Genomic DNA, 23,495 nt, shown 5'->3' on the forward strand with positions numbered 1-23,495 from the left:
CTGAATTTCTAGGCTTATGTTGATATTGTTCTTGTTATGTTCAGGATTTCATTTGTAACTCGCATGGACACCTTTTTACAAGAGGCTTTTCTAGAAAATATTTGAATATGGGGGGGGGGGTGTGGAGGATATAACATTTTTTGGAAATTTACCTTCCTCCCCCAGACATTGTGACTTTTAACATCCCCCCCCCCGAACAGCAGGTCTAACCCTCTGCATTAGTTGAGCCCCTGGACATTCAAGATTACCCTCAAACAGAGCAAAACTACCCCCAAACAGAGTAAGTTTACCCCCCCCCCATACAGAGTAAGTTTACCCCCCATACAAGGCAAATTTTGTAGATTTTTCACTACCCCCCGGACACTATATCCTCCACCACCTATGTATGAACATTTTCTGGAAGAGCTCAATTGGGGAAAGATTTTTAGTCAGCCAAAAGCAAAGGCTTGTTCACGTTGAAATCATATATTTTTTAATACGGAATAAAACCAATCATGGGAAATGACAAGTATTTCTTGAACACTCAAAATATTTCATCTTAAAATCAAATAAATGATTAATAGGAATAGGTGGTTCTTTTAGTTAATGAAATTCCAGCATGTCTTAATACTATACATTGCATGGCCACTTGCTTTTTTTCCATTGTGAAACATTACAATAAACTTCATCTTCAACTGAAAACACTCTACAATTCTTTTTTTGTAAGAATCCACAAATTCGTGACCCTAGCTTAAATGTATTTGTTGTAAGATTAAGATATGTATGGGGAAATGAGTATTATGGTTTACCCTTAAAAAATATTTAGGGTAACACAATAGAGGATGTTTGAATGAAGTTGTACCATATATATTGAAGCATTTTTTGTAATAATTTTCAGTTTTAGATTAAGTTAAGTTAACACCAAGTGAGCTTTAGTTTTTGATAGGAGTTGATGTTTTGATTACAATGCAAAAAATACAGATTTCTTGTAAACTGAGTTTTGAAATAATGGCAAGCTGTTTATTTGATAAAAGATGTACGACAGAATCTCTTTTCCTCTGATAACGAGCTCTAGGAGAGCTATTTTATTTTTTTGTATCTAAGATAACGTATCTCTTTATGGAGGCTTCATCGATGATTTAAAGCAAGAAACTTAGTTTAAGATATGTTTACTATCTAGATTCTTGTCTGGCAAAGGAACATTTCTGATCCTTTTTGTCAAGTTTTTGATCAGTTAGTCGGTATGTTGCTTTGCATTTTAGATAAAGTCTGACTCAATATAATCCACAACAGAGACGAAAAAATATATAAATGGTACTATGATCACTGTTTATAATTCATGATATGCACCATTGCAATGTCTTCCAAGGACCCAACAGTCAATTGGTTGAAAGTGACGTATTGACTGATTTTATGTCACTTACAACCAATCAGCTGTTGGGTCCGTGATGTAATGTCTGAAGACATTGCAATGGTGCATATCATGAATTCTGATTCCATCAAAGGATATAAATTTGTTGTCTCCTTTGCAGATTATGTTGAAACAGACTGTAGTCAACCATTGGTAATTATTTTTTTTGATAAATCAAAAAAAATCACAGGTTTAAGAATATTACAGATGGCAGCCTCTCTATCAGCACAAGATGTCAAATCATGTATGGACCTTGCATTAAAAGGTGAACAACTCTGCAAGAATGGTGACTGTAGATCAGGCGTTCAATACTTCGAAGCTGCCATTCAAGTAGGAACTGAAGATTTAAAAACATTAAGCGCTGTCTACAGTCAGTTGGGAAATGCATATTTTTATCTACAAGAATACGAGAAAGCACTCGAATTTCATAAGCATGATTTGACGTTGGCACGAACTCTAGGTGATAAGCTTGGCGAAGCAAAAGCCAGTGGTAACCTTGGAAACACATTAAAAGTATTGGGTAAATTTGATGAAGCCATATTTTGTTGTACAAGACATTTGGATACTTCAAGAGACCTTAAGGATAAGGTTAGTATTGTTCATTATTCTGCTTTTCTATAATTTAACGGTCCCTGTATGGTCTAAAAGATTACAAAAGTATATTATAACATTTTGATGTTGGAAACCTATAAGGAAAGGTCTGCATACACTACATAAGATATTGTCAGGTAATGATATTATATGCATGAGTAGTGGCAATATATTGTAAAAAGTGCTCAAAGTATATTGAAAAAGTTTCCGTAATATACTTACCAATATCGAGGGTTTGTTTACAGAAAGTGAATTTCCTTCTGGTTGTCATTACGGTCTGCAAGCCGAATTGCGAAGTCTAAGGATCCCTTAAGGATTCGTCTATCGATCGTTTTAGTTTCTATTTTTGCCCAAAAAGGAACAAACTGTTTTCAGACTTTTTATCTGTTAAATTTTGTTGAAGATTGATAGATAAAAACTACTGCTTCAAAAAATCGTTTCCTTTAGTTTTATAATTCCATTTTTGGTTTCTTATTTTTGATTTTATAGATTGGAGAGGCTCGTGCATTGTATAACTTAGGAAATGTTTATCATGCCAAAGGAAAACATTTAGGTAGAAGCAGACATCGTGATCCTGGCGATTTTCCGTTCGAAGTTCAACAAGCGCTTAGTAGGGCTGTCGAATTCTATGAGTAAGTTTTTAAAAGTTCAATGGTACATTTATTCAAGCGAAAGCCCTATTGTCTACTCATCGTTTCGCTATTTCCCCCATTACTTTCAAAATATCTTCTTGTGGTTTATTCGATTGAGAAAAAAAATTTCACTCGTTTTCTTTTCATTTCATTTTCTTCTATTATTTTTGCTTGATGGCTGACAGATAACTATCGCTTCGAAATTTTCAAGAATCATTGAGGACCATTAGACTGTTCCATTTAAAATCCATACATGGGGTGGACGAAACCTTTTCAAGTAAAAAAAAATTCTAAAATGTGTGATGACGAAATTTCCAAAAAAAAAACCTTGGAAAATTTTTCTTAATGCTTTAAAGTGAGGCTGGATAAACTAAAACTAGTCTTTTGCCCCTCCTCTTATAAGCTAGAGAATAACCTTTTGCCCCCTGGAAAAACAAAAAAAACTTTTCTAAACCCTTGGAAATTCCTCTCGGATTACCCCCTGGAAAAGTTCCTCCACTCTCTGTATAGGTATAAAATGGAATGGACCATTGTCGGTTCTTAATGAGATTTTTTACCTAGTGGAAGATGGAATTAAAAAAGCTCAATACAAATGGTGAACTACTCGGGGAAAAACTTTTAATGCAATTCCCAATATGGACAAGAGATCGGTGTAGCTAGGATAAAATTTTAGGAAATTGTCTAGTTCCATAAATTATTTTGGTGTGCAACGACTGTCTCGTTTTAAAACCATTTCAAAGGTAATTAAATCCTATGAATCTTCAAGTTTTACCTTTATAAATATAGAAAATTTTTTAGAAACTCCTCTCTGGTGACGTAATTTTATGGTATTATCTCAAGATCTTTTGGCTAGTTTTTTTTCCAGTGGGTCTCGCCGGTCTTCTTGACACGGGGGTATTTTTAAATTATTTCCTGCTAATAACGTTTCTCTTTCACCAGGGCCAACCTTATACTAGTCCATGAACTGAACGACCGTGCTGCAGAAGGAAGAGCTTACGGAAACTTGGGAAATACACATTATTTGTTGGGAAATTTTGAAAAAGCTGTGCAGTACCATGAAGAGGTAACTTTACTTTTGTAGATGAAATTTTGTTCTATTTGTATCACAGATGAAGCTTAAACAATGTTTTGATGTTACGCGGTGCCAACTGAAACTGTTTGAACGTTTTGGAGCCTTAAAGTAATGCATATCTGTAAGGGTAGTAACCCTCCTATCGTCAGAGTGACATTTTCAAGTGGGATGAACAATTTTCAGGTGAGCACGAATTTTTTTCAGGTAGTTGCGGAGAGCTGCAAGCCTTTTGAACTAGAGCCCAGTGCAATACGAAGGCACGACCATCTACATTTGACCTGACCTAAAATCACCTAAAAATCTTAAGAAAGCCTCAGTTGAAATGGACACCACATAACTTTAGCTTTTCCTAAACCCACAATATGTTTTTGTAACGGAGGGGGAACCTTTAACCGCAAGTTCATTTATTCCCTCAAATTTCCCTTGATAACGTTTTTTAGTAAGTAGTTGCAAAAAGGAAGCAACTCAACCTTATGCTTTCTCCCCTCCTGTTTCCTCCAAACTACGGCCTTTCAAAAAAACTAGACGTACACTTCTTTTCATAAGCGAAACCGAAATTTTTGAAGCCTTCAGATGTTCTTAATTATTTTGAGTTTTAAGGGCCTAAAAATGTTCTTAACGTGTTCTTATTTTCGCCATTCTTTAGTATTGTTGTCCATTTCCCTAAGAAATCGGGTGTTTTAGAGTCCACAAAGCTTTCAAATGTTCTTAACTTCTTCTAACATTTTGGTCTTATGTTTTTCTTATGCTTTTTTAGCCTTATGTTATCTTTTGTAGTTTATTCTTATAAAAAACGTGTAATTTTGATTCTAAGGTATCTGATAGCTCACTGATAGTCTTTCAATTGCAACATAACATTTTTTCAGTTTGCTGGTTTTTACCAAAAAAAGTTTATTGATTGAGTGAGATTTAGAAGTGAAACAAAGAAACTAATAGAACATACTATTAAAGGTTTTGTTTTTAAGTAAGAGTGATATCGTTTGCTTACTCATCAATTTTAATTTTCAAGCTTTTTCACACTGAATTGACATAGATGTGGAGCAAGATTGGTCAGAAAAAGGAAAAGAAAAACATTTTTTGTTTATATCAGCACAATATAACAATAGGCAGACACTGTCCTGATATGAAACATGTGGCTGATTCAGACATGTGTCTGAACATTTTTTTATCAAAATGAAACATAAATAAACCAGCCGAGGCTGGAAGGTCAGCCAAAAAAGGGATAGAAAGGGATAATTCTGATGAGATGCGAGCAAATGTTAGATCAGCGTTCGATACAATGGCAATTAGCTGCCGGTTGAAAAGTCCAGGAACTCCGCTCGTTTGGGATGTTAGTTAGTCTACATAGTGTAATTAAACTTTTTGTTCATTTTAGTCAGTTATAATACATTTTTTCTGTTGGGTGTAGACAATATCCATATCTGACCAAAGTGTTATACTACAAATACCGTAAATAAGAAAATGGACAAAAAGTCAAACCCAAAATAAAGATACATGCCATAGTTTTAGTGCAGAACCATTATTAGTTTTCATTACATAGAAACTGTACTTTTTTTGTTTACTTGATAAAACTCCAATAACACTTTGTCGTAACTCTCTGCAGCTTCTTCTAAAAATTGTAACTGATTGCCATTAAGCTACAAACTTTTTGTTATGGCTGTGCAAGTTGTGACAAGAGTGGCCATGTTGTGTGACTTGATGGTATATATACTTCATTAAAAAATCTATAGAAACCATTTCTCGTAACTTTCCGCAGTCCGCTTTCTGCAAGTCCGATAAAAGATATGTAAAAACTGTTGTCGCCATTCATTCCATATCAACCATTTAGTTAAAGCCAAAAAAGTGCGCAAAGATCAGAAAAATCTGCTGTTCCGAACTGCGTGAAAAATAATTTGATCAATTTCAACAAAAACTGTATATTATATATCAATAATTGATCAAATTCCAAAGACCATTTGTCATAATTTTGAAAGTCCAATAATAGGAGATCGTCATCATTTGGTTCCCGTCATCTGACCGACCCTGATTTACGGTCAACAGGTAGAGTCTGTAAGTCTGAAAGCTTTTCCGCTGCTTTGCTGGATTCCCACTGTCAACCTCTGCACGCTCTGTGTTTACACGTTTTCAAATCGAAGTAGCGAGCTGCGTGCTAATGGAGAGTAAACTGAAAACTAGTTTATCCACGGTTGACGGTTTCTCAATTTTTCAATTCGGACCAGTCAACGCGGATTTCCTTTCAACAAGATGTAGCTGCTTCTTAAACAGAAAAATATTTTCGAACGACCCACCTTTTTAAAGTAGAAATGATGGGAACCAAACAATTTTTTGTGATCCGCCTTATATAATATGACTGAAGCCACAACCTTGCCGATACACAGGACATTCCGGTGCAGTTTGTCAGGTGCGCAAATATATGGATAAATCACTGGACAAAAGTCCACAATTTCACCGAACCTCCAAAGTCATTTGCATTGAGTTTAATGAACTGCGTATTAAAAATTACACAATTTCTCTTTCGCACCAAATAGGCTTTTAAACTGTTTTAAATCGAAATATGAAAAAAATCCGTAGTGGAACACGCGTGAATGTGATCTATTTGTTATAGACAGGCAGCTGAGGTCACAAAAAAATTGAACGGGGTGCGAACAACCCCAAACCACTTTTAATTGAAAATATACAACCTAAATATCTAGAAACCATCAACGGGGATACTTATTATCTCATCGGGCGGTTAGGCGGCGGGAATTCTCTAATTCTCCTTTCGGCGTCCGGTCATTTGAAATGAAAACAAAAGTTAAAAAGGGCGCGCTATCAGTAAAAGTTATCGTGACATGTTATGACAGAAAGTATGATTGATAAACTTGGTGGAATTATCAAAACAAATTTGTTGTCAAAGAGATTTAACAGTAAGTGAAAATACAGGCCAGATATCAACAAGTCCCATGTTGCGTACTCGTCCCAAGTTGGAGCAGTTGATGGTACTAGACAGTCCGGTGTAGTCCGGTGTGCACTTTTGAAAATTGAATGAAGAAAACACCAGACAAAAAATAACACCGGAATGTCCGGTGTATCGGCAGGGTCGTCTGAAGCCAAACACGTCCAAGTCCAAAAAAACACGATTGCATCCAGCCTTTATCAAATTTAGACAGTAGCTGTATGCACTTTTGTATACTTTATCAAATTCCAATAACATTATAACACCATCAATCCCCCCTCTAGAGGCAAACAAGAAAAATATGTTTTTATTTCAAAAACTACTGTAATAAAAAGCAAAAATAAAAAGAAAAATCAAAATCAGAAAATTCAACATAAACAAAAACTTCAGCAAACAGATTTAAACCTTCATAAGATGTAGAAAAAGAATCCCCTTGATGAAAATCATGTGTTCGATTTGCCAAGTTAAAAAAATAAATGACAGATATTGAAGCTTGCAACAGATTCACACTGGAAATACTTTGGAACAACACTTTATCGACTTTATCGCTTGAGCCGCCATCTTGAAACACCACATTATGATCTGTAAAAACAACACACGCTAAAAGTACCCAAAAAGTTAACCCGATCGGAAGAAAGTTTAGAAATCAAAGTGAGATCGGGAGATCGGATTTTTTTTTTGGCGTCTCATGGAACTGGAAAATTTTACCTATTTGAATGCTCAGCTTAGGCTGACCAAAAAGCTGGATTTTAACTTTGTTTCAAGTGGCCCACGTTCTGTCTAGACAGAAGCTGTTGATTAATTTTCCGAAACAATTTTTGTTTCAGAAATCGATTTGTTTACGATTTCTTTTCATCTTTTGAGGTTGGCCCACTAGCATCTTTTTCATAAATGTTAAACTTTTTACATGTTTTAGTTGTCAACTTCAGTTGAGCTACAATCTGACAATGTCTGTCTGTGTGAGTGTGTGTCTGTCTGTCTGTCTGTCATAAAAACTTTAGGGCAGCCTGGAGACTTCAAAAATGGTCGGATTTGGCTGAAATTTGGCACACTTGTTCCTTGGGTGAATATCCGGGGTTTTTTTTTTCATTTTTTGAAAATATTGACTTTTGGGGCCTGGGGACGAGTTTTTCGCCAAAACGAGGCTAAAACTTTGGGACCGCCTGGAGACTTAAAAAATGGTCGGATTTTTCTGAAATTTGGCACACTTGTTCCTTAGGTGAATATCTGGGGTGTTTTTTACATTGAGTTTCAAGCCCGAAGGGCTAGAGGTCAATCTCTAACCTTTCTCAGGCAAGAAAAATTGAAGCCTTAAAATATGCGCCATATTTTTGATAACGGATTGAATCTAGCAATTCCTTTGTTTTCGAGTGATATATTTTTCGAAATTAAGCGGTAAATTTTAGTTTCAATCTGTCATTTGTGTAAAAACCTGGCGGGTCGCTCAAGGCCGCGCAACTTTGGTAGGATTTGTTGGCTTCAAATCCTACCAAAGAGATTGACCTCTAGCCCTTCGGGCTTGAAACTCAATGGTTTTTTATCATTTTTTGAAAATTTTGATTTTTGGGGCCTGGGGAAGAGTTTTTCGTCAAAACGAGGCTAGGGGCAGCCTGGAGACTTCAAAAATGGTCGGATTTGGCTGAAATTTTGCACACTTGTTCCTTGGGTGAATATCTGGTGAATATTTTGATTTTTGGGGCCTGGGCTGCCTGGGGACGAGTTTTTCGCCAAAACGAGACTAAAACTTTGGGGCAGCCTGGAGACTTCAAAAATTGTTTGATTTGGCTGAACTTTTGCACACTTGTTCCTTGGGTGAATATCTGGTCTACAATTGGACCTATGAATAATTTGAAGCCACTGAAGTTGAGCCCAGTGCGTTGCGCACTTTCGACTATTTTCAAATGATCTTTAGGTCAAATAGAAAAGGGATTGATATCCACGAAATGAGCCAAGATTTTTTTTCATTGTCTTTAAACTAATTGAGTATCAATACCAAGGCAAGATTACCTAATATTACCATGATATTCAAGCTCACTGCATTTTGGTTCAATTATAAATAATCAATATATAGTGTTAGATTTTACAACAATCCATAAGACCCTCACATTTTTTTTATTTTCTTTCTTTAGCGTTTGCTGATAGCCAGAGAATTCAACGACAAAGCAGCCGAACGACGTGCCTTCAGCAATCTTGGTAACGCACACGTGTTCTTAGGGGAGTTTGAAATCGCTGTCGAATATTATAAGTAAGTAGTGTCTTTTTCATTATAGAATTCACACTTCTGCTTCCGACTTTAAGGGAAGAAATTTTCGCGGAATTTAATTTCGCGGTTGAGAGGATTTTTTGTTTAAAATATGGCCTATTTTGCCCTAAAAAGACCAATTTTATAGGTGATTTTTTAAATCATGAGAATATTTCTGTTTCGCGGAATTTAATTTCGAGGATTTGTTGAAAAACCGCGAAAATTTGTTCCCTTGGATGGGTGTTTTTCATATCTCTGGGACCAGCGGAATACATAAAATGACTTTTCTTTTCTTGTTCGCCTAGTTAAGAAGTCGCCCGAAATTTATATTTCTCCATCATTGATGGTGTTTTGAAATTAACCAAAAAGTCTAGGGCAGAATTTCAAAATTCTTTTTGTATTCCCTCTGGTATTGGTTATCGGAACGTGAAAACGATTTCAGGACATCTACCTTCGCTTTGCACAAGATTCCACTTCCCAAACTAAGATTCTACTGTCACTTTTCCGGGATAACTGACATTAAGATTCTACTGTCACTTCTCTATCGGAAACAAAAACTCCGGGTAGTTGAAAAATGAGCTTCGGAAAGTTAGGCAGTTTCGTAATTAGACCTGAGTAAACACATGATTTTTCGTACCTCTAGAAAAAAAACCATTTCTTATCTCATGCTGGTTAACCCGAGAAAAATAGCGGGAAAAAATCCCGAAAAAAACTTAGTGAGTGAGCTGGAGTCTTTTGTGAAACGACTGTACCAGCTGCTAGTCTAATGATTAAAATTAAAGGGATGATCTTGCAACGGATTCATGTTTTGACTTGATCAATGTACAATTTCAATGATTCGTTCCCTTTTTTTATAGAAAAACAAGAGATCTTGCAAAGGAGCTGAACGACAAAGCAATAGAAGCACAGGTACCGTCATACACGCTTTTTGTTATAAGAATGGTGTAAATCCATTTCATCATGGTCTTAATTTTTTTGGGAAAATCATCCTAAAATATTCTTACAGCATTCTTAGGTTAGGATCCTAATTCAGACTAGATTTAACATTTAGTACATACGTCTCAAGCATAAAATGGTATTTTTATGAAAAGGAGTGAGCCTTACTTGGGGGCAATTAGCAATTTATAATTGAAAATGGCATTCTTAGCTTGTTCTTAGCTTGAGTAGCAAAATTCCATGATGGTGATGTTCTTAGCATTATTCTTAATTTTTTGGCCATTTTCATCATGGACATATTCTTATAGAAAAAAAGCGTGTACACGCTTTTTTTTTTATAAGAATGGTGTTTTTTCATTTCATCATGAATATTCTTAACTTTTTGGCGAAAATCATCCAAAAATATTCTTACGGTATTCTTAGGTTAAGATCGAAATTGGCAATCTACAGGTTAAAATGCATTAAAAATGGCATTCTTAAATTCAGTTGTTAAATTCCATGGTGGTGATATTCTTACAATATTCTTAATTTTTTGGCCATTTTCATCATAGACATTCTTATAAAGTGTATTCTTATAAAAAAAAAGCGTGTAGTCCGTATAAAAAACCCTTGCCTGGAAGCTTATTGTTTTAACTTTTTGTTGGCTTTTTCCTTTGTTAATATCAAAAGATAAAAATCGATTTGCTCAGTTTTTTTATCACGTTACCAAGTAATCCTTTTGGGATTGGTTTAAGATTTAATCACGTGATCAAAAAGTGAACAAAACAAACTAATTTCTCAACGCAAGTTCAAAAGTTTAAATAAGAAAGAAAAGAAACAAAAGACTTCCAGGAAGCCTATGATAACGCTACTCTTCTTAAGTTTAAAAAACAACTTGATTATTGTTGACATTATACTCTCCATCCAATCCCTCAAAATATAAACAGATTAATGAGAGAAGGCTATATGTATTGGAACAACATATTTTCGTCATTAATAAAGAATGGCTAAACTTTTCAGCTTAAAGAGGGGAAAGGTGAAATTTACGTAAGGGAGCAACGACATTATCTCACATTAAAATCTAATTGTTTTTTTCAATCACCATACAGGGGGGTGGACGAACATTTCCAGTAGGTAATCCAAGAAAAATTTCCAGGAGGTATTTTCTCATTTTTCCAAGGGGTTAAAAAGTTGTTCAAAATTTGCAAGGGGTAAAAGACTAGTCTAGTTCGTCCGCCCTCACTTTAAGGGATGAAAAGGTTCGGCCACCCCCCCCCCCTGTATGGTTTTTTAATGGAATAGCCCATTATCATCAAGCTAGTTTCTTTAAGATGTTGTCACCAATAGCCAATACTTATCATCTCACGTTTACAGGCATGTTACAGTCTTGGCAATACATACACCTTACTGAAGAAATACAGCTCAGCAGTTGAATATCATAAAGAACATTTATCCTTTGCACAAGAACTAGAAGACAGGTATTGATTTATATACACTTTTTTGACCGTAGTCGCGCGGACAGGCGCGTGTCATTTTATTATTTACTGTGATTATCCCCTTAAACTAGATCCAGTCTTTTTGATACCTTTTTCTTTTGTACTTATATGTGTGGGAAAAAAGACTGATAAGAGTTTAGGGTGGTACACAGACCAAAAAGTGCCCGCGCGACAATCGGCGGCTACGGTCGAAAGCATAATGTCTTGAACATAAACAAACTTTATCCCTACTCTATTACAAAAACATCAATAATATAATTAAAAGTTAATAAAACGAAATAATTTCTTGAGTATTTTTTACCAATTTCATAAGAAATCTGTTGAGTCCGTAAAGCCTTAAACTGTTCTTAGCTTGTTCTCAATATTTTTGCTTTCGCCTTAGCTTTATGTTCTTAGATAGTTTGTTTTTATAAAATAAACGTGTAGTGAGGGATGCAGGAGATTATCTAAGATTCAGACGTGTTAATCTGAATGACCTATGTCACTATCAAAAGCTTTTCTCACAACAAAATTATGATATGTTATGTCTTTAGGGATTATTGAAAACAAATATGTTTGTTTTACTGAGATTAACAGTTTGATGTGATATGTCGTGTAGACAGGTTTTTTATGAGAAAAGATTATATTAGAACAATAGGCTTCGTTTGCCAAAATATTAAGAACAAGTTAAGAACATTTTAAGGTTTGGCTGACTTTAAAACACCTGATTCCTAAGGAATACTCATAAAATGGTGAAAATAAAATCGTGTTAAGAAAATTTCTAGGCTTAAAACTCAATAAGTTTTGGATGTTCTTATAAAAAACGTGTACCGTGGTGTAGCCTCTGACGTTTTGAATTTTTGAAATGTCCTAATTAAGGTTTATATCCTTCCTAACCTTTCAACTAACTTATTTGCAAACAAGATAAAGTCTGTTTTGATGTTTGTAATTTTTTCTAAATCACGGAAAGCTGTACAACTTGATGAGACCAAGTAGGGATATTTTCAAAATAATCTCAAATCACTTTTGACAGTTTTTGACAGAAAAGGAGTGAGCCTTACTTGGGGGCAATTAGCAATTTATAATTGAAAATGGCATTCTTAGCTTGAGTAGCAAAATTCCATGATGGTGATGTTCTTAGCATTATTCTTAATTTTTTGGCCATTTTCATCATGGACATATTCTTATATAAAAAAACCCTTGCCTGGAAGCTTATTGTTTTAACTTTTTGTTGGCTTTTTCCTTTGTTAATATCAAAAGATAAAAATCGATTTGCTCAGTTTTTTGATCACGTTACCAAGTACTCCTCTTGAGATTGATATAAGATTTAATCACATGATCAATAAGTGAACAAAACAAATTAATTTCTCAACGCAAGTTCAAAAGTTTAAATAATAAAGAAAAGAAAGAAAAGACTTCCAGGAAGCCGCCTATGATAACGCTACTCTTCTTAAGTTTAAAAAACAACTTGATTATTGTTGATGTTATACTCTCCATCCAATCCCTCAAAATATAAACAGATTAATGAGAGAAGGCTATATGTATTGGAACAACATATTTTCGTCATTAATAAAGAATGGCTAAACTTTTCAGCTTAAAGATAAAGTCTGTTTTGATGTTTGTAATTTTTTCTAAATCACGGAAAGCTGTACAACTTGATGAGACCAAGTAGGGATATTTTCAAAATAATCTCAAATCACTTCTGACAGTTTTGTTTTGGTGTTTGCTCCAGAATTTAGGGTGTTAAATCGCTTTCTTATTAGTAGGGGGGGGGGAGATCCCTTATGATCCTTAGCATCTCTCGTTGGATGTAACTGCATGTGATTGACTCGAACGTGGATATGATTTTTTTCTCTTTTTTTTTTTTGGGGGGGGGGGTGCGAATAAGGCCTCTCAAAAGTTTTTGTGGCTAAATAAGGCAGTAGCCAAATCTCCTAACCCCCAAAATGAATAAAAATTCACGATTTTCAAAAGTCGAATTCAAGAAAAGTGATTGGTACCATCGGCTAGAGCATGAAATTCTGAGCAAAAAAGTATACTGCAACAAGTCTTATACTCAAACACACCGTTACGTTTAAGACAAGTTTGACATCAATCGTACTATAACTGACAGAATTTTGAACTGTAAAAGCCTGTATTTATTAATGTGTTCGATTAGACTTAGTATACCATTTGTTTTGGAGTCCGCCGCATTGCCTTGTTCTTCATATTGTGGCCACGGAAGCCTTACGTTCTTATATATACTGCTAATGCTTTAAATAAAGATTAATTAACTTCAAAGTCTAAAATTTAATTTTACAAAGTAGGTGTTTTAGCAATTATGGTTGCTCATTTAAAGTTCATACACCCTGATGTGTAATACAGTATTAGGCATCATCTGAATTTAAATGCACATCGGTAAACAAACAAGTTATAGACATTATTCAGGGTATGGAAAGGTGTGTAGGTGGAGAATGTTGATTGTCAACATACAGCTTTTTTAAAGGACGTCCAAAGCTTCGAATGTTTTAAACTTTCTTAGTTTTAAGCCTAAAAATTTCTGTCTATTCAGAAGCAGCCACCGACCTAAAATTCGCAAATATCTGTTCTGATTTGCCAGCTGGAAGGATTTCCACGAAATTAAGAACAGTTCCTCGTTTTCCAGGGGAGAAATTTTTACTTCAGAACAGTTATATTTTTCCAGCTAGGAGGTAAAAAAACTTTCAGAACAGATACGAAATTACCAGGCGATTGATTTTACGCGAGTTAACTGTTCTTATCTACCAGGGCTGACAAAATCTTATAATAAATCTAATAAATCCAGATGTTTTGTAGAACAGATGGAGAATTTTCAGCTGCCACTCCAGGCAACCACATTCAGGACTTTTTGGAAATTCCCTCAGAACAGATAGGAAATTCTTAGACACCTTATTTATAAATATAAGATATCAAACTATTTTTCTCATAAGAACAGATCATATTTTTCCATCTGGTCCAAATCTTCAGTAGAACAGACCACTTTTTTTCAGCAGACTTTTTTCTTTAGTTCACTAAGAACAGACCGCCATATCCAGCTGGAACGTGCCTTCAGAACAGATATTTTGAAGTCCCCCTTCGGTGGATGCTTTCGTCTATTTATGTTTGTCTATTTTCCTAGGGGTTGGGTTTTAGAGTCCGTAAAGCCTCAAAACGTTCTTAATTTGTTCTTAATGTCTTGCCCATATCGAAGCCCTATGTTCTTAAATAGTTTGTTCTTATAAAAGACAATTCAAAGTCAGGTTATGGGAAGTTATGTGGGTGGAGAGAGTTGATTTTGTACCTATAACTCGGTTATATAGCTCTTTCTACCAAAGGTTCTGATTCCTTTATATCCATCTTTCTATAATTTTTAAGTATTGAAGTTGGTATTTCTTAAAGACAAAAATAGAAATTTATTACAATGGATGTGGGTGGTTTTAATATTGGCCCATTTATATATTTGTAGAACCTTTATTGCATGAATTTGTTTTTCTCACGGGAACTTATAATACATCTTATTTAAATGAGGATCAAATTTAGATTGTTGTGCTCTGTCCGTGTTGTTGGAACCTTCAATGCCTTGATTTATTTTCACTTTGCTTTATAGGATAACTTACATTGGCCTTGATTATCTTTTTAGGGTTGGTGAAGGTCGAGCTTACTGGAGCTTGGGAAACGCATTGACAGCAATCGGTCAACACAAGGAAGCTTTATCATTTGCAATGCAACATCTTCTCATATCCAAAGAGGTTCGTTGTCACTGAGATTTTTATATTCATGAGTGCAATATCTTCTAACATTACATCACGGACCCAACATTATATTTTATTTTACGTTAACTACAACCAATCAGCTGTTGGATCTATAGTGTGATTTCGAAGAAATTGCAGTGATGCATATCATGAATGAAACACTAGATAAAGCTACAACTCTGTATTTTTATTATTGGATCTTGGATCAGTTTTCTTGAATATTTTAACAAGGGGTCAACAACTATACTATGTGCTCCCGCTAGTTCAAACTTCTATTGTTCGAATCTTTCTATAATTTGAATTTTAGATTTTTAGTTCCCGTCAAGAATAAACCTTCCTAAAATACTTTATGTAATTCGAATCTTACTGTAGTTCGAACAAATTAAAATTCCACATTCGAGCTAGAATTAGCGAGAGTCAACTGTAGTTAAGAAATAATATATTTTACGGAGAGATCTGTTATGAAAACATGGATTTTACAAATGAATTTGTACTTGCCGGTAACTTTAAACTTTCATAACTTTACCGAATTAAGTTTGTTGTCGAAATAAAATTATCAACAATGATGTTATCTTCGTCTTCGGAGGTTTAGAAAAATGTCTGGTTTTATAGTCTTATCAATATTATTTGTAATACTCTTTTCTTTAAAAAATTACGGGTGGGGTTTGAAAAATTGCCTAAGCTACAGGATGTCAGAGTGTCTTTCTCCCTTTTTTAGTGGTAGGCTAGTAGGGGCTAGAGATTGCAGAAATTCCCGCAACAAAATATTAAATGTTTTAGTGATGTGGTTGAAATAAATGATATAATTGACCCTAAAAACAACGAAGTTTTCATATGTTAAACGCCATAACAACAACAGATTTTGATGAGTTGGTCTACTCGTAGCTCTCCTACATTCCCGAAAGTGGAGGGGAGTTTAGATAATCTAGGCTGGATTGTAAGGAATGCGGTGAGGTTTTTTCTGGCGATGGCTGAAATCCTTTAAAAAGTTAAAAAGTTAATTTTTTCTCCCCCTACCCCAAGGTTCTTTTTTAACCAAAGACATCAATTTGTTTTAAGGACTCTGAAATCTATCTAATTCATGAAAGTTCGAGTTGTCGATAAAACTATTTTTGCTACGAGGATTTGACAGATCATTAACAAAGTGTTAGAGATTGGAATTAACTTTATTTTAATTCGAGTATTACTTTGGGAGATGTGAAATATATGCGTTGAGTGTTTATTAAAGAACTGCTTCGTCAATTTTTTTTGAAATTTGTTTACATACCAGTGCCGAAAGAAGCATTTTGATATTAGGAAGAATAAAGTCATGTGACACCGGGGGCTAATGAGACTGAAAATCACTCCAATCTATTCTTTCCAGAACTGTCAAATGTTTAGAATAATAATTTTTGTATTATTTTGTAGGTTGGTGACAGAACAGGTGAATTGACAGCTGAAATGAACATCTCTGACCTTCGTGCTGTGCTCGGCGTTGACCGAAGGTACAAAGAATACACAGGTTGCAAAATAAAAAGTCTGAAGACAAATCACGCTTTTACTTGAAACTTTTATGTGATTGTTACATGAGATTTATTTATGATTGGTTCGAACAGGTTCGAATTTATTGACACTTATAAAGTTATCAGCTGTAGGTTGTAAAGCAAGTAACATGGAAACAAAATCACGTGAACTTTTTCGAGTAAACACATGTTTTGACTGCACCTGATATAATTTTGCAGCCCATGTATTGACTGTCTTTCATTGAACTATTCCATTCTGTGCAAAGCACGCTCTATAAAGCGATATGGTGAATGAACGATCTGACCTATTTGTTCAGCTAAAACAGTCAAAACTTCGTTGCCCTTTTGTTTGAAAGTGAAAGCGACTGGGTTCTAATGTTTAATTTATAGTTAGCGGTTTATTTTATTTTGGTGTTTCGCTTTAGCCAGAATAGACGATATCGGCTTAACATGAAAACTCAGATTTGATCCCCGAGAATTCCCCACAATGCTTTGCGTGGAAAAAAGTTCGCAGTGAAATATTTTCCGCGCAAAGCATTGTGGGGAATTCTCGGGGATCAAATCTGAGTTTTCATGTTAAGCCGATGTCGTCTATTACCGCACTAAAAACCTCATTTTACATTTACTCTTCATCTGGATGATAAAGATCAAAGTGGTGATCCAACCTGGGCAGATTCTCTTAGGGGTAACCTTTAGAGTTTATACGTGTCATGCTCTCATGCACAGAGTAATCAGAATCTACTTGGAGATTCATCTTTAAAACAATTACAAACTAAAAGCCAACCTCCCTGCATATTAGTATCCATAGTAAAGTAGTAAATCCTCTGCGTTCATCTTCGTCAAAAAAAATTGTAAAAGCATTGAAGTAAGGATTAAAGAAGAAAGGCATCAGCTGGTTGATTGAAGGTTGATTCTGTTTTTTCTTTAATTACGAAACACCGTGTTGCTCTTTTGGTATACTATAGTTAGAGATTTTTTAAAAAGAATTGCGAGAAGATAGAAAAAAATAAATTTATTATAATTTACTATAAATTAATTCTTTGCAGGTGATTGCCCTTTTCATTACCTTTAAATTATATAGACTACGTGGAAAATTTCTTTAAAAAAATCCAAGTGACCTGTCTTTTAGGTCAATCAGTTGGTTGGTTTTTTTATTCTTCATTTTGGATATATTTCCTTTCTTTTTTTAGCGCTGAAGCATCAAATGCGATGAGCTCTGGAGAAGTCCAAAAGTTGTTTGGATCACGTAAGCTAATATATTATACTTCATTTATACAATAATTTCCTGGGAATGTAAGGTCAGACAGGCTTTTGATTTATTGAGATCTGATTCTTAGATTTTTAAGATCCTATAATCTGTTGATCAAAATTCAATCAATTTCATTTTTCGTAGAATCTGTATAAGCTTATATACATAACACTCACCCATAACGACATTTACATAAATGTTTTTTTCTCGGAACGTAAAAAGTCTCTATAATAATATTTAGTTCATGGAAAATTTGTTCCTTCTAAGTCAGGTGCTCTACCTCTGTTCAGGACTTTCCAGAGGCCTCGCTCTTCTCCGTCAAAGTTAGTCATGGTAGTAATAAAAAACTTGTCTCTTATGAGAACAGAACTGGGATTGTTTGATATTGAACAAAATAAGAATACGTTAAAGTGGATTCATTTTGGCCGGGATTAAATTTGGCGGGATTAAATTTGGCGAATTTGGCGAATTTAACAAAACAAATTACAACTTTTTAGTATGTTTTATAGTAATTTTCACTCATTTCAGTGTCTCAAAATTTCCAATTCACCAAATTAAATACCCGCCAAGTTTTACGAATTTGCTCTATCACCAGATTAAATCCCCACCAAAAATTGTATTTTCGCCAGCCAAAATTAATCCACTTAAGGTAGTACCCAAAGCCCAAAGTTATTGGTGATTATTTTTAGTCATCATAATCAATCTTAAATGAATCTGTTTTATTTTTATCTAAATTTTCAATTATAAATTGATACACCCAACCCACAGTTTCCATGTAAATGGTAACCGAAAACACACGGAGCCTCATTGCTACTGCTCCTTTTCCTTTCTCCTCTCGTGTTGCGAAATGACCTTTTTTCTTTCCCAACCAACCTTCTTTCAACATGTTTAGTAACGAAGGATCTCAGCTTGGGAAAGTGGGAACTATAGAATCCCAGAAGCCTATTAATAAACTTCTTTTTCTGTTGTTTCTGTGGGGGAGGTTATGCAAGCGATTTGTTAACTGAGAAAAAAAGCGAAAGAGATATTCTCTTGAAACCATGTTTTTGTTTTTGTGGGATTCTCTGATTGCTTGCTTGTAAATATGCGGCCTACACCCTTAAAAGTGATACGAGAATGATTGTCAACTTTCGACCAAATCAAAAGCACATTAACCTCCTTAAACCTGGAAGGCTTAGATGCCCTTAGATGAGTAATTTCTTCTACGTGAGTAGTAAGTTTTTATCTTTAAATCAAAAGATGTTCAGGTCAGCTTTTCTTAGAATCAAATTCTAATAAAAAAGATACAAATCTTTTGTCTGATCCATCGAATCAATTATTCAGTAGTTTTTAACCCTATGTTTCGAAAAACCGCAATTTATCTATGTCTCTCATCTTCTTTTTCTTCTTCATTCTTCATTCTTCATTCTTCTATACAAGTGTTGTTTGAGGGGAAAATAACGTTTATATACTTAATTGAAACAACCAAAGTTTAACAGTTATAAACAGACTTGATTGAGTGCGGAGTTCAAGGAGAAACTATTCCTTTATCTTCATCACACAGTCTGAAATCGAATTACCGTCAGAACTGGTCTAATTGATAAGATTTAGAATCGTTACCTAAATACAATCGTAAAAACACAAACTTGGTAAACAATGGGTGTGTTATTGCAAGCTAAACATAAAAACAAAGTGAGTTTTTATTTCAAATTTTCTTCTTTTTTTTTTCTTTTAGGACCTGGAAATGTGGTAAGTTGGATGCTTCAGTTTTTTTTCTCTTGATATCTGTAATATCCCCTTGTCTCGCTCAACAAAGCTTAAAAAGGCTTGACGAAAGCTTTTCATCGGTGTGTCTATATCTCTAAAAAGTTTTTTTTGGCGTAAATGGGCCATCCATACAGGAGGAGTCTAAAAAGAATGTTTTTTTCATTTTTCCAGTGGGTAAAAGACTGATTTTAGTCCGTCCAGCGTCGTATTAAGATATGAAAAGAACCTTTTCATTGTTGCAAAATTTTGTCATTTTCCAGGGGGGTATCCATACATTTTTATGAATCTTTTTTTTTTTACTTGAAAGGGTTCGTCCACCCCTCTGTATGGAAATTTAATGTAATGGCCCAATGATCATAACACATAACAGCCTGACCTTTATTATATTTTGTATTTTTTTTTTTGCTGAAATTAATACTGTTTTCTTCTTCTTTTTTCAGCCTGTTACCGATTCAAATGATATCACCTTGAATGTCAATGGGCATAAAGTAAGTTTAACCAGCCAATATGTATATGTCACTTTATACTTTGTGCTAGCCAAAACCAATAACAGTGCTCATGTTAATGATAACAGAGCTTTATACTAATTTGAGTAAGGAAAACGATTTAGTTTAATTTCACACTCAAAGTTTCATTTCCATCCAAGATGGCAATCTTCAGTGATTCAGTGATTCGAACTAATATGTCATTTTATACCAAACTGTTGCCGCTATCCATCATTAAGTCATTGTAAAGGAAATACAATTTGTTATAACTTTTCAAAGATTTTAATCTTATCAAATCTTTACTTCTAGCGTCGAAACAGTTACGAGGGACGAGGTGACGGCCCTGGAGAAGACTTTTTGGATATGTTATTGAAATCCCAGGGTTCACGACTCGACGACCAGCGAGTAGACTTCCCCAAACAACGTGTATCAAGCACCAATGGCACAAGGCCATCAAAAACAAAATCATCTACCAAAAACTCTAAAAAGAATTCCAGTAAAAAACAATCGGCCAAACCCGAACACAGTAAGGAGGGTTTTATGGATCTAGTTGCTAGGCTACAAGGCGATCGTATGGATGAGCAAAGATGCTCGTTACCAGAGCTACCAGGACTTGTAACAGAAGGTATTTTATTAAATTATTCTATTTTGGGATCCTAAAAAAGTTCCGCAAAATATTAAATTATTTAAAATGAATTTCAATGACCAAGACCGTTAGTCGAAATTATTTATGAGATTAAAAGTAAATAAATTTATTAACCTAGTAACTTAGGCAACATCACCTTTTACTTAGGACAAAAATAAGATGTTTCCTGTGCCACACTTAAGTAGTTCTAGGGTCATTCGAAAACCTGACCTACTTCTGTGGCCCGATCTTATGGCCTTCCCTATGGCCTACCTTATGGCCCACTTCCGAAAATGTGGAAACAATTCTAAGGTTGGCCTTTGTTTTGAGACTAAAATAAGTTTGAGTCTGCATTTTATACACCTGATTTTGCGTGCTTTTGAATCCTTGTAATTTGATTGACATAATGAAGAGATGTCAGTAATTTGATTGACATAATGAAGAAATGTCAGTAATTTGATTGACATAATAAAGAGATGTCAGTAATTTGATTGACATAATAAAGAGATTTTAGTAATTTGATTGACATAATGAAGAGAGAATCATAACACAATGAGAACACCCGTTGCCGTCAGATGCTAAAGGTCGCTGTTAAGCATCTTCGGGTCGTGATAGTACTTGGATTGGGGACCGCCTGGGATCTCCCGGTGTTATGGGAGCATTAAGATTGATTGAATTGATTGAGCAGAAAGTTTTAATCTTATTTCAATGATTCTACGCCCAGTTTAGGTAATGAGTTTTAAGGATTTCACCTCAAATAAAAATTTGTAGCTTTTTTTTTTGGGACACACTGTATTTTCTATACATGTTTTTTTTATAAGCAAATGTCTGTCCCTATATAATGTAATAATATGATTAGCCTTCTCTTGTTCTCAAAAAATAGAGCTATTGTTTCGGTACCAAAAAGTGAGCCTGCATATGCTTTTAAACGTTATGCTTGTGAAAGAAAAAACATGTATAATTCTTACATTTTGTTATTAATTTTAGCAAAAAAGAAGCTAATTGAGAACCAGAAACAACAACAACAGCAAAAACCGAACCAAGAAGTTCCTGATGATGCTTTCCTTGACATGCTCATGAGGTGTCAGGTAAGTTCATTGTTACACGTTTTTTATATAAGAACAAACTATATAAGAACATAAGGCTTCGATTGCCAAAATGTTAAGAACAAGTTAAGAACATTTTAAGGCTTTGGAGACTCAAAAAGACCTATCTACTTAGGAAATCGCATAAAAATACTCACAAAATGGTGAAAATGACAACATGTTAAGAACATTTTTAGGCTTAAAACTCAAAAAGTTAAGAACATCCGAGGGCTTCAAAAGTTTTGAATGTTCTTAAAAAAAACATGTAATGTTATAAAAATTTTCCAGTTAATTTCTTTACGTAGCCTAACATGTCTCATTCAACAGTTATGCAAACCAAATTTGCTACAAATTTTTTCTAAATATGTGAGTCAGTTCAAGTCCAGTTGAAGACAGTTCCCCTTCCCCAAAAACAATGTTGTTCAAGAGAACGAGCTGTTGTTGCATCTGGCATTGTGTATTGGGGGAGGGTGATCGGATTTTTTTGGTAGATATTTTGACTGTCGATATTTTGCAAAAGATGTCAGCCTTCTTTCTTCTTCGCAGTTTGCAAAGATTATCAGACAACCTTTTAACACAGATATGTTAACCGATATAACCTCTCCTTGTTTAGGCATCTCGTATCAACGATCAACGAGTAGAATTCCCTCCTATCCCGCGCGGTCCGACCGTTCCCGATGAAGATTTCTTCAACTTGATCGCACGACTTCAATCGAAGAGAATCGATACACAACGAGTGAGCTTTGATACGAGGAAATATAGTTGCTGAAGTTGGTGATTTTATGTTTATCAGGATGGGAAGTAACATTGCCCACATATAACTGAATCAGTATTGAGGGTATGATGACTTGGAGTAACCTTGTATTTTTTGGGTATCTGGCTTCATCTTCGAGCCTCGCCATCTGGTAAAAGCTATGGAATGCTATTAACCTTGAACCATATTTTGGATTTGGGGAATGGATAACGGATTATAATGATGTATTGATGAAGTAAAGCCCGTTTTTCAAGCATAAAATGCGACTTTCTTCACGAACATATTCATTGAGCAAGAGATTAGATGTTTTAGAACGTTTTCTCTGTGTTTAGGTGTTTTAGAAAGTACATACAATTTAATTCAATTTTAATACTTTTAAAAACTATTTAACGGTCAAAATTATTTTATTTTATAGTTAGCCTTTTTTCGGTTTTCTGATTATTTATCATTTTCAAGGAAGTGGACAAATTCATCGGTATTTTCAGCTTCTTTTCATTTATGAGTGAAAGTAGAGAGTCTATCACCATTAGTGTTAGTCTTATCTAGATGGTAAGTGAATGTATACCGAGTTTATCCTTCTACACCTACAATTGGTAGTGTGAAGGTTTCGATTGCAGACTTGCACTGCACTGCAATGGACTGTGTTCGAATGCAAAGCATTTCCAGGCAGAGTGTTAGGGAAATATGGTTATAGACTCTCTGCAATCACTCTTTTCTCAATCTGGCTGCATGAGCAGATGTAGAACGATAAACTCGGTATACATCTTTCCATTTGAAAGAGGCTAGATTGATTTATTGTTGCGAATCTTAAAGCGTTCTTTCCCAATACATAGTTAACTCTTGTGATTAGTTAGATTTTCTGAACAGTTTTCATTGGTAATGCCAACATGCTCAGTAGCGTAGCCAAGAGAGGCGCAAAATTTGTGTAGGAGGGCAGTTTTTATGACACTGAAAATATCTATTCACGGTATTATAATAATAATTACAGTGATATAAAAATCTGCTCTCCTACACCAATTTTGCGCTCCTCTTGGCTACGCTACTGGCT

The 23,495-nt window shown here is 34.8% G+C and overlaps 1 protein-coding gene across 1 annotated transcript; it reads left to right on the top strand.

Moving 5' to 3' along the window:
- The first annotated feature begins 1,578 nt into the window (after window positions 1-1,578).
- Window positions 1,579-22,558, top strand: LOC136805907 (G-protein-signaling modulator 2-like). The gene is made up of 14 exons (XM_067062481.1): window positions 1,579-1,978; window positions 2,471-2,613; window positions 3,553-3,676; window positions 8,750-8,865; window positions 9,720-9,771; window positions 11,152-11,255; window positions 14,890-14,998; window positions 16,409-16,485; window positions 17,694-17,749; window positions 19,467-19,480; window positions 19,939-19,986; window positions 20,293-20,608; window positions 21,596-21,696; window positions 22,307-22,558. Exons 1-14 carry the CDS (start codon window positions 1,598-1,600, stop codon window positions 22,460-22,462), a joined length of 1,797 nt encoding a protein of 598 aa, XP_066918582.1. The 5' UTR covers window positions 1,579-1,597; the 3' UTR covers window positions 22,463-22,558.
- The last annotated feature ends 937 nt before the right edge of the window (window positions 22,559-23,495 follow it).

Source organism: Clytia hemisphaerica, unplaced genomic scaffold, assembly GCF_902728285.1.
Source record: "Clytia hemisphaerica strain Z4C2 unplaced genomic scaffold, Clytia hemisphaerica genome assembly, whole genome shotgun sequence".
Lineage (NCBI taxonomy): Eukaryota > Metazoa > Cnidaria > Hydrozoa > Leptothecata > Clytiidae > Clytia > Clytia hemisphaerica.